Source organism: Neodiprion fabricii, chromosome 2, assembly GCF_021155785.1.
Source record: "Neodiprion fabricii isolate iyNeoFabr1 chromosome 2, iyNeoFabr1.1, whole genome shotgun sequence".
NCBI lineage: Eukaryota > Metazoa > Arthropoda > Insecta > Hymenoptera > Diprionidae > Neodiprion > Neodiprion fabricii.
In genome coordinates, this window is record NC_060240.1 from 14006679 (window position 1) to 14018483 (window position 11805).

An 11805-nucleotide genomic window follows, 5' to 3' on the forward strand; every position below is an offset into this window, starting at 1 on the left:
ACGTAGCACGGAGGCGCTGCTGCACAGCCCACGGCTCACGAGTCTCGACGCAACGTGAAATATAAATGATATCGCGCAATGTAAATAAACCGAAGAACGTATAATTCATATATGCAGGTATATAGAGGGAAAGAGGAACTCTTGACGTCTGCGGTTAATTTGATGAAAAAACATCAGAGGCATAGCCTGAGAAAGGCAAGCTACTGCTCAAGCTCGATAAGGCAGTTGGTAGGTATACACTTTGTGTGTTTCTCTTTATATCCATGTGTACGGATTGTAGACATAATCCTCCCGTTCTTTTTCCATGCTATACAGCGCGAAATATCACGGTGCAACGGAAAGTACCTGTAATATTACAGGATACATGTGAAAAAATGTAGTTTAGTTTCATTAAGGGGGTCGTCTGGTATGAAGACTGTTTTTTTAAACGTTTTCTTTGAGGGTATATTTTTTAATGCAAAACATTGAAATAAAATTTATCCTACTTTTTACATTATACTTATTGACATTTGAACAAACTTTGTGCAATTTTTGAAGACGAAAAAAAATTTGAAATTTGCATTACCTTCATTTGTTTAGATCGTAAAACAAAAACTACAAAATCAATCACGATTATCCAGTTCACGCGATAAGTATAGGTATAATAAAGACGGGTTTTTTTACATACGTTCCTATCGAGCGGTATACATTGGATTCTATTCACTATTACTTCGCAGACATATTATAAAAGCTTTCTCTCTGTAGACGCAATATTTGTTGGATAGCGTTGGAGCATTATTCAATTGTGGATAACAACATTGTCTGTATGGCATAATGTTCGCCTCGTTAACGAAGAAAGTTGGTTTGCCTAATATCGATACTTGTCATTGATGATATTACGATCCATAGCCATACATCGAGTACTTATCGAATTGAAAAAAATTACGATTCCTTTTTTAAAAAAAGATGAATATAAAATACTGCAATTATAAACAAAAATTTAGGTATCGATGCTTCACTTCAAATAGAATCAAAATGTTTAAAATCTGTTAGATCCGTTAGATTCGATTACTCTACGCTGGCTCATTCTATTCGAAAGAGTATTTTCTTCAAATTCACCGAAAGACTTCTTTCGTCATGTGGGCAACGTTAAATACCCCAATTACTACAGAGAATGAGAGAAAATGTGTTTCAGCGACTTTGTTGAAAATAGTATTACAACTAAAATCAATCAACTTTAAAGCGAAATCGACGGTATCTGCCAGATTTTAACGCATTTTGAAGCAGTTTGAAACGAAGCATCAACATTTTCGACTTTCTTGATAATTCCGTTATCTTTAATTTCTGCATTTTTCCAGAGATCTTCGTAGTTCACACGTAAATCAATATGATAAATTCTTAATGTCCGACTATCTCGTAATAAAATCAATAATAAGTATCGATTTTTGGTCAATTGACCTCCTCAACCGTCGAAAGAAATAAAGAAAGTTATCACCTAAGTATCGAATAGAAGGTGAAACGATTCAACAGTGGCATTACCAGAGAATACATGACCATTATATGATTAGCAGTTTTCCCTGAATTCCAGAGCAAATATTTTTAGTATCGCGTCACTTGTACGCAAGAAAGGAAGACAGTATCGTATAAACCACGTATTAGACTAATACGAGCTTAGTATACATCTATACAGAGTAGAAATAATTCTCATGCACCGCGCGTATTAGCGCCTACGTTCAGCGGTTTTAAGCGCAGCCAAAGACCATGTGGTTCCGAAACAGCCAATCTCCGGCACTTGGGGGCGGTTCTTGACAAGCTGTAGGAGTGGGAGTTTGGGGGTAGCCACCCCCAGCAGCCGACAGTTCGTTATATAGTCCGGGCGTTCAAATCACAGACGCGCGGCATCGCGACGCTGTCATTGCTCGTTATTTGATAATTTTCTCTTATGGAATTGGTGTTCACGTCATTGTTTTTAAATTTCGAACAGCTCCTACTTGCGGTGATATTCTATCGCCCAAGAAATTTCATCGTACAACTGCGGTGAATCGTAAAATATCTCGCAGGTAATCGACGTGAACGGAAAACGAAAATTTATAAAAGTGGCCCTATTTCCCGCGATTTAAAACAAGCGTCGATAAAAAGGATAAAAGTAAAGTAGCCCAGGAGGTTGAAAAGTGTCTTGATTTTTCTAATCTACCGATTTTAGATCATTGGCGGTTTTTAGTTGATTCGTCGGTTCACTGATTACAAAGCTGGATAAAAACAGTTCGAGTTTCTCAACGTATTCTTGAAACTGCAATCACCGAGTAAGGAGAAAACTACATATTACGTCAATCAGTTGTAGTACAACTGTATTGGACGACATGCTTTGGATCAAAGTTTAATAAATCGTGAAATGATGAAGCGATTTCGTTTCCACTTCTCGAATTTGAGATGATAAAAATTATTTACACCGTTTGCTCCGTCCTGTGATGTACAATCACATTATCAGAGTCTACTGTTGATGCAACGTTCCACAGACATCGGCAATCACACATGTACTTGATTCCATAGGAGTGACCTACCACGTGTGCAACGAAAATATTTATCCACCGCAAATCTATCTAACGAAATGGTTCGTTCAGTAATCACGCGAAATCGTTTTCAGCTGAACTATGACCCCATGGAATTACCGTATAAAACCATGAAAATCGACTGACCCCATTAAGGAATAAAATCTTCCAGTGGTTAAATACACGGGTGTTTTTACTTTTCGACGACGGAAGAGAAGCGTCGATAGATGTCGAAGAAACATCGTTAACGCGAAGCTGACATTAATAGAAACTCTGCAAAACCAATTTGATCGTAAAATGTACAACCTGTACAGAGCCTGGTTTGGCAGCGAGAGTTGCAATCCGTTGGAAACTCGATCGAGTGCCCCTGTCGGCCCAGCGATCGGCTTGTCGCCCCCCGATACACTGATCAGAGTTGGGAATGATGGTGAGCATCAATTCGTCGCTCACAGAAGCATCTTGGCTGCTCACAGCGGATATCTGAAGGCGCTTCTCGCAACATCGTCGAATGTCGCACCGGGAACAACAGCCGCAACAAGCGTAGCATCGTTGTCTGTCTCTTCAGTCGGTAATGATTCGTCAGTTTTTAGTCGTCATGAATTATATCATTAATCTGTTCGGTGGAAAACTTTTTCCACAATGCGGTGTACAGTCGAGTCGATTTATTCTCTAATTACCGCTGTCCTCGCAGGCTTGCACTATAATACCACAGGTTGAAGTAAGTGTTTACAGTGACTTTTCAAGCAAAGTAAGTTACTACTGAGTGAGACCGATATGAGACAAAAATGCATCTGCACTTAAGCATTAACTGCACTCAAAACATACATAAAACGAAAAATGAACAGCTGTTCGTTTTTGAAGCAAAAAAAAATAAAAACTCGAACCTGGATTAAATTTATCTCCTCAAAGTAAATAAGTAATATGTTTTATGGTAAAAATTATCGCATAGAAAGTGATTCGAAATAAATAAATGTCGCGGTATGCATAATGAGGGCATTTCACGTGATATTTACATATTTAAATCCTCGTCATTTTCAATTCAATCCGTCGTCATTTCCGATGTTTCATCGCTGTGAATGAAGTGTTATACGTATTTTTTATTTCTCGAAGCGACAAAGATTTTGAGAACTCGCAAGTTATTTTTTAATTCTACGTCGCAAGCGGTCAGAGCTTTTTAATCTTCAAAATTGAAAATTAATAATCTCGACCTAGAACAACGTCACAAATAGCAAATGAAATTGAACACGGTGAGGGTTTGATCATGCAAATTTTGTGCGGAACAGTCCATACTCAAAAACAACGAAATTCTTGTGTACATCAATCTGCTATTTACATAAACAACAATAGACTTGTGAGGCTACGCGCATCGGTTTCAATTTCGAATTGAAAACGTCACGCAATAAAAATCACCTTCGAAAAAAAAAAAAAAAAAACTGTTTCTGCGATATCAAATCATAAACTGAGCTAATTCTAAACTCTGATATAAGGTTTTCCGAGCTCAACTGTAACGTGAACTTTTACATCCAAACTATCCTGATTTTGTGAACTTATTTCCAGCCATAAAAATCAACGATAATGATGATGTCCTCAGGTGGCGAGGCGTTCGCGCCCCTTTTGAACTACATGTACACCGGCCGGTTGGAAGTCACCCTGGACAACATTTACAGCGTTCTGCTAGCAACGCACCTTCTCCACATGCCAGGGGCCCTCGATCAGTGCAGGGCCGCTTTACTGAAACTACGAGCGCCCCCCGTGGCAGGTGGGGTCCTCAGGCCCGTGCCTAGTCGCGTTGTTGGGCCCCCGCTTTGCTGGCCTCCACCCGCGAGCCTCTACTCGTCGGGAACGCTTCCCTTGCCGACTCTAGGAGTTCCTGCAGCAGTTTCGATATCCGGCATGCCAACGCCAATATCTCGCGAGTCGCACAACGTGAATTCAAACTACAAGTAAGCAGCTGTGTGCGTTTTTCCACTTTATTTACTAGTTTGCAATCTGTTTCTTTGGCTTTGTTTGAAGGATACCGCCATATGTGTCCGATAATCGACGAGGCAATATTATAGATTTATTAGCATTGTGTCGTGGAGAATAGTTCATTTTTTACAACTAATTTTCTTTATAGAAATCACTGTTCAGCGGCTCGTTTTGTGCCGTTGGTAATAACCGAGAAATTGGGATACAAGAATAACACTATTGCAATATTAAGGCAAATCTTATAAACCTATTCCACCAAAATTTTCTACCAATATCATATCTTGTTAAGATCAAATATTTACACACAATGCACAATGTTTGCAAAGCGAATTCTGGGTAACATTTCCGAATAGGTATAAAGATGTACCAAAATTTCACGTTACATCCAACATTATTGTTCAAGCATTCTTGTATCAAGTATCTATCACAGACAACTTTTGCAAACACTTCCTAAATCGTAAAAACGCTATTCATTTGCCAACCCAATACTATAATTGTAGATACTTGTAGGGGTGAAAAAGATGTACTCACTCTACATACAAAAAAGGGGATACTTCTTACGTTATACGTCAATTTTTCTGTCAAAGTATGCGTTCAGAGAAACGAATGTCAAGTACTCTTATCTCAAAGTATTGAAAACAGATGTGGAAGTGAGACTAAACAATATGACGCCGAGAACTGTGCTGACAGCAGATGGTTTTAGGACAATTACGCGAATACAAAACTACAACCGACTTAGTGCAAGCTTCAAGGCTCTAGTTTCTTCAGATGAGATTAATAAACTGTAAAAAATGCGATGAAAGAAGTCTTTTAAAATGAAATATGGACCTGCAGTTAGAATACCGCATCCTTTTGCTACCAGTTGTCAAAGCGTCGCCATGTCCATTTCCAATCATAGATTAAAGAAAACAAAATGAACAATTCTAACCAAGGTTTGTCTCTGGCCTCCGTCCAGCAGTGGTGAAAAATCCGTTTCTCCGAAGCCGTCAACCTCGCAGCAGATACCGCGATCCCCTGCGAGGTCACTGACCCCGGATGCGTCCCGCAGGAGTGAAAACATATCCAGGACGCCCCGAGGTCAAAGATCACCGAGTCCAGCAGGCAGCGCTGAGAAAATTTCTGTTACGGACTCGGAGCCGGCTCGAGGAAGAAAGTGCCAAAGAACGACAAGCGATCCGCAGGGTAACGGCTCCGGATCGAACGTCGTTATAGATATCGCTTGCTGCGACGGTCCTGTGCGTTTTCACCGAGTTCTGAACGTCAATTATTCGGGAAACGACAACGGCGAAGATTCCTGCACAGGATTGCAGCAGCAGCAGCAGCAGCAGCAGCAACGCGTCTGCGAAATCGAAACGGTTGGCGAAAACGACGAGAACGTATGCGATGTGGAGGAAGGGATCCAGGGGATTGCAAACAGCGTCCCAAACGAGGCGGGGCATTACACCTGCGGCTACTGCAGGCACACCTTCAAGTCCCAGTATTGTTATCAGAAACACGCGAGACGGCATTTACACCCCGCTAACGGCGACGGGCAAACAAGCGGCCGTCGACGGGAGGTTCGCCTGCTCGATTTAAACGTACAATATTACCCGTGCAAGATATGCGGAAGTAAATTTCCAAGCTATTATTTCGTTCATAAGCATCGCAAGCTGTGTCACGGGAGCGACGACAATCAGAGCGGAAGCGACGAGTCGAATGCAAACAATTTCAACAGTAAACTGTCACAGTAAATTGTTCGATGATTGTCCGATTCTGTTACACAAGCTAGGGAATATATTAAGTATTGAATATATACTATACATACATATACCTATATCATTATCATGGTCTAAATTGAAAAAAAAAAAAAACCGTTATCGTATTTCGACGGAATATGCTTTAAAAGTGCAATTTCGTATTATAGGTATCGTTATAGGTACGTACGTGTATTTTATGTTTACGTAACCCTCGTATCAACGATTAGCCAATAAGAAATGTTGTTGTCACGTTACGAATAGTTGAACGAAGCGGAAAATAAATAAATAAAATTGTAAATACGAACGCAGAGTGGTAAGAAGTACGATTAAGGGATGAAAGTGCGTATACAATAGAAAGCATTATTCGGTTTTAAAAGACACTGCATATTAAACACCTGGCATTGCTGTATCTATATCTACCAATTTGAAGATTATCAATAAATAACTGTATCGTGTAAATTCCCCCTTCTAAATATAAATTTGACAATTATCACATATAATCGAAATATAAAGAAACGGCAGCGGTGTGTTTACGTATTTCGAGGGAAATAGCCGTAGTTTCTGTGCCCCCAATGTTACTCCATTATTTATTTCACGAATAATCCGTGTACATAAAATGTATATGATGATGCGAAATTGGCGATGTCTGACAGAAAACAACAAGATGTGACGTTCGGGGTATTAACGCGTCAGCTTGTCGCTCAAACACGCGGCAACCGTCAACGGTGTTCAAAGAGTAATCCCCTGAGAATTAGTAAATACATACGTGAAAATGAAATAATCAGTGTGCCGCTCACCGAATCAATACAAATAAAGTTACACATCCTCAGACAACGTATCGAGTAACATACTTGCAGAACGTATCACACATAAGTTACAGTGTTATTGAAAACTGTTGGATCACCATCCATTTTTCACCGCCAAGGCAAGAAAAAAGCGAAGAGCCCACGTTTTCAAAATATAATTATATGTTGTAATTTTTCGACACTCTAACCGGTGATGTCAGAACGACAGTACGCGTCGACAAATAAACGTGTCCTTTTATCGGACAGAATCTTTGTTTGGCAAAAAGTTTACCTAGTAAAACCTCTTATCAAACATGTTGAAAGATAATACCAAAATTCGCTTTACTGCGTGTTCGTCACTTACCAATAATCTCCATCGGATGGGGCGCCTCTTCATCGCTGGTTTCCATAGGCGTCGCATGATTCTCCTTTTTCTTATCCTTTGTCCTGCTGACATTTCCGCCATTTCCGTTGCCAGCTTTTTTTTTATCTTTTCCATCGGTTTGCAAAGACAGAATACCCGGTGTACTGACATTTATTGACGTCGACAACACCGTCTTGCTGTCTACTCTGTAACCAAAAATTATTTGTTATAAAACAAGTTAGCATATTATATATGAAAAATATATGCATTAGTCAATAGCAAGGGAAATGTTTCAATTTAATGAGGATCAAAAAAATAGGCAATCTCGAATCGATGAAATTGTAAAAAGTAATGTAAATTCTCAACGTAATCGGAATGAAATCGACGGAGTTCACTTAATTAAGATGATGGATATCGTGCAACCATCTGCGCAAACGTCAATATCCTACCGAGTAGCCAGTTACGAATTGATTAGCATTACAATTCGCTAATGCCTCCACTCTGGAATTGTTCAATTTGGTTATATAGAGTGCTCAGAAATGTAAACTTTGACCAGAATTAGCAAACTAATTTTCATTCAAAGATAAGGACAGTCTGTGACAAAAGGACCATTTAAAACTTGAGTATGATTTTCACATATACCATACTTCGTACCAGAATTTGACCCAAGATATTTTCATTTACTTGTGCGATGTTTAACAACTATCACAGCAGGAAATTTGTCCGATTGTTTTGTCGGTACGGTACTACTCCAACTCTCATAAGTTGCAAAAAAAAAATAACAACAAACAGATTTATCCAGGATTAGAGATTATCTGCAAGACATGTAAGAACTGTCGAAATCCGTGAAATTTAAGTTTTAATTTGTTCGTTTGGGAATGAGTGCCTCATATTCATCAGAGTATTAAACTGACTTTCACATTTAATATGGAAGATTTTCGAACATTCAATTTCCTGCGTTGTAATCACTAAACGAATATTTGAAAGGGGTTCCCACAGGAGATTTAGGGGTGGGTTTGTTTGGTCACCACATAACTTCCGCCAAGTGATCATGGCCTAATCAATCAACCAATCTACGCTTCTATTTAAATCATAATGGTATCCCCTCTCACAGGTACAATATCGAACGTTTTATCATTAGTTTATAAAATAAAATTTGAAAGGCAATGTTAAAAATCAATACACAAAATTGCCGTTATAAATTTGTACAAAAAAAAACATACAAATCATAAACATTTTTAAGAATAATCCACGAGCACAACGGTATTAAATAAAAAAAAAATTGATACACAAAGTAAAACATTAATCAAGTAATTTGACGGGAAATTTAATAGATTAACATCATTCACGAAAGTCATGCAAGTGAACAAATTCAAACATCATTCCAAGTTTTAAGAAAGCTTAACCCTCCCAAGTAACTATCCCTTATGAGGAGCGAATCTTACAAATAAATGTGTGAACACCCACATACCAGATAATTTTACAAACTAAATTCGCAATTTTTAGGATAAAATTTATATTATACATTGTATTCAAGATAAATTTGACTGTAATTTTTGTGCAAACTGATTTCGTATCGTTATACAAATATTAACATGAAAAAGAATCGTCTTATGACTGGTGACGAGTTTGAAATTCGAATCAATTGCACGCTAACTTCCGGGCCGATGTAAAAATTTTATACGAGGTATTCTATATTGGTTAAACCACTTTTTTCCGACCCTTTTGGACATTGCTCATAATTACTCACATTTCGATACTACTTGAAAGTAGTTTTCATAAAGTTTTTTATATTTTGAAATCAATCCTACTACATTCATTCTTGTAACTGCGATCAGGCAAGTCTGGCAAATAAGTCGTAAATACAAAAAAATGTTGTTTCTCCGTGAACTTTGTAATGCAAATAAGTTGATTGTTTTTATTCTTATTGCACAGGCTGTTCTGAACAGAAATAAAATGCAACCGATTTTTTTTCTAACCGTCTCAGCATGAAATTGCATTAGATCAACCAATTGCATCACTTCAAATGTAATTCCTTTTTTTTTTCAAATCGTTTCAGTAATAACAATATAATAATGCATTGGCCGATTCAATGAAAATTTGTGCTGAGACTTTCGAGAAAGAAATGTTGACACTACAAAATAGCTGATGACCACTATGCCGATATTTCTATAGGTCTGTTAAGCATTCCTGTAGATTATATTTAGGAATGATATCAGGAGGTAGTGTCCGACTGAGTGGAAATATGTCATTTCAATTTTTTTCTGTTCAAAATAGCATTTGCAAAATGGAGAAAAATATGGAACCTATTATAGTATAAAGTCTGGTGGAAATATTTTTTTTTTTTTTTTGTACCAACAACTTTTTTGCCGGACTACTCGATCCAAGCTATATAGTTTATAAAGACAAAATCATTTCCCAAAAGAATTCATTTAAAAATTCATGAAAATATCACATGAACTCCTCTCCAGTAGTACTAAAATGCGGCCTATCATAAACGCCATCCAAGAGGGTGTGAAACAAAGTGGCTGACTGATGGAAAGTGCCCCATACATACAGGGAATATCTAGTTAAAGGGCAATCTCCGAGCCACGCGCACATTGCTAGCGCCAACACATGGTCAAGTTTTTGTTCGCAGCATATGTCTGCTACGCTTGACTCATGTAAAAATGGCTTAGAGGTTGCCCTTTCAACAGAGATTCCCCGTAGGTATATGTTGTTACCATATTTCGTCACAAAGATGTTCCTACGTTCTAACCATGATTTTATTTAAACGGATAAAAGTCTCGGATGCTCCATTTTCCTAAACCCAACAGTGAAGAAGAGCATTAATATTCAACTTACATGGGTTTTGCATCCTTTCCCGAAGCTGTTTCGGAACTAGAGTGTGATTCCTCTTTGATGTCTTTGATAAGGCCTTCTTTACTGTCCTTGTTTTCTTTATTTGCATCTTTAGCGTCCTTCGTACTACTCGTTGTTGGAATAGTCGTGACGCTAGTTGTGGCAGTTGTGGTAAGCGTAATTGTTGTGGTCGTTATACACGCGTCTGTAAGTGTATTCGAACTTGATGTACTCGAAGATGTGACAGTACTGGCAACGGTAGCAACGGCCGTACCAGACGGCGCAGATGCCGTTGTCATTGCCACTGTCGCAGTTGTATTCGTCGTATTCGTTGTGGCGTTGCTCTGAGGATTCTCCTGCGTCTTTTGCTGTTGCTCCCGCTGAAGCCTCGTCGTAACACCAGGAGGGAGAATATCTATCGACCCAATTCCCGAGTTGCTATTATTTACCTGAAACACAAACGACGAAACGGTTTTATACCACTTTTCCCAACAGAACTACGTTTAAAGTACATTTAGTTGAACGTTGCATCGAATCGTGTTCATTTCGTTACTTTTTTCTCTAGCAATGTAACAAGGCAGTCACTTATTTTGGATTTGAAAAATCTCTGATTTTTCCTGGTTTCCATTATTGAAATTACGCTTTGTCCATGTCTTGTTTTTAACGTTCAATCATATTCACCTATAATTTCTCTACATTTTCAAAGTGTTACAATTGAATATCCAGTTTAATAATAGAGAGCAACAAGTCATAAGTACTAGTATATACGAAATCGTTGCCTGAAGCATATATATTTACGCTATCGTTAATATCATCATCATCTAAATCAGAGAAAAAGTACTAATAAGCGACTGATTCCAATACGGAAAAAATAAAAAAAATAAATGCGGAACAGCTAATTGAAATTATTAGTCGTACTAGTTGGAAAGTTAAAATATAGCACTGAAGGCCATGTTTTGCCGAAGTTCATAGAACAACTATAAGTATTTGCTCAAAATTTCCTGACCTCTACGAAATCTGTTGATATTTCCCAGTTTTACAGATTTTTCGGGAATAGTGACCGCGCTGAATTTACTATTTCCCTACGTAATTACGGGATACCACCAATACACACCTTATTGTTAGGATTATTTCGAGAGCTGCGCGTGCGTTGTCTAGACTTTCGTAATAACTGTTTGTAGTTCTCTGTCTTTTTAGTGAGATAATAATGCAGAACACAATCTGGTACGGATTTATGTTCAAGGGATTGAGCTATCGCTCCAAAGTTTTTAGGATGCTGTAAGTATTTTTCTTTAAAAAGTTCGTGCTCCATTGGACTCCAGACGTTGATTAGACGTCGTTCATTATGCAAAGCTTCCAGTTCTTCAGGTTGAAGAAGACCGTTCCGATTCTGGAAGGCAATTCGCCTCTGCTTTGTATCCAATAACAATGGAGGTATCACAGCATACGAACGCATCTTCTTGTCTTCCATCTGAAAAACACAACACATTGCTTGTAATGTACATACATACATGTACTGAAATAGTAAAGGGTCTTAAATCCTGATTCATAGTTGTCATTATTTTCTCAACAGGAGAATTAGA

General features: G+C 38.3%; 2 protein-coding genes across 8 annotated transcripts in view; one reads left to right on the top strand and one right to left on the bottom strand.

Annotated features, from left to right (window-relative positions):
• Positions 1–11805, bottom strand: part of LOC124176703 — an 81107-nt gene that overhangs the window by 23492 nt on the left and 45810 nt on the right. For all 6 annotated transcript variants that reach the window (XM_046558294.1, XM_046558293.1, XM_046558292.1 and 3 more), the window contains 3 exons: positions 11337–11693; positions 10226–10671; positions 7382–7587 (listed from right to left, as the gene is read on the bottom strand). In XM_046558294.1, coding sequence (XP_046414250.1) covers positions 7382–7587; positions 10226–10671; positions 11337–11693 — 1009 coding nt within the window. The remainder of the gene's footprint in view (positions 1–7381; positions 7588–10225; positions 10672–11336; positions 11694–11805) is intronic.
• On the top strand, positions 1859–6687 carry LOC124176705 (B-cell CLL/lymphoma 6 member B protein). 2 transcript variants are annotated; one of them, XM_046558296.1, is made up of 3 exons: positions 1859–3096; positions 4120–4471; positions 5452–6687. In XM_046558296.1, the coding sequence occupies exons 1-3, from the start codon at positions 2826–2828 to the stop codon at positions 6224–6226; spliced, it is 1398 nt and encodes a 465-aa protein (XP_046414252.1). In that variant the 5' UTR covers positions 1859–2825; the 3' UTR covers positions 6227–6687. The 2 variants fall into 2 exon arrangements, with proteins under 2 accessions (XP_046414252.1, XP_046414253.1); XM_046558297.1 differs by having other exon boundaries at positions 5455–6687.

Bases quoted from the DNA above. Each gene is read 5' to 3' on its own strand.
- LOC124176705 (XM_046558296.1), top strand. From the start codon at position 2,826: ATGTACAACCTGTACAGAGCCTGGTTTGGCAGCGAGAGTTGCAATCCG. The intron at 3,097-4,119 runs GTAATGATTCGT...TGATGTCCTCAG, and splicing joins GTTGTCTGTCTCTTCAGTCG to GTGGCGAGGCGTTCGCGCCC. The intron at 4,472-5,451 runs GTAAGCAGCTGT...GCCTCCGTCCAG, and splicing joins AACGTGAATTCAAACTACAA to CAGTGGTGAAAAATCCGTTT.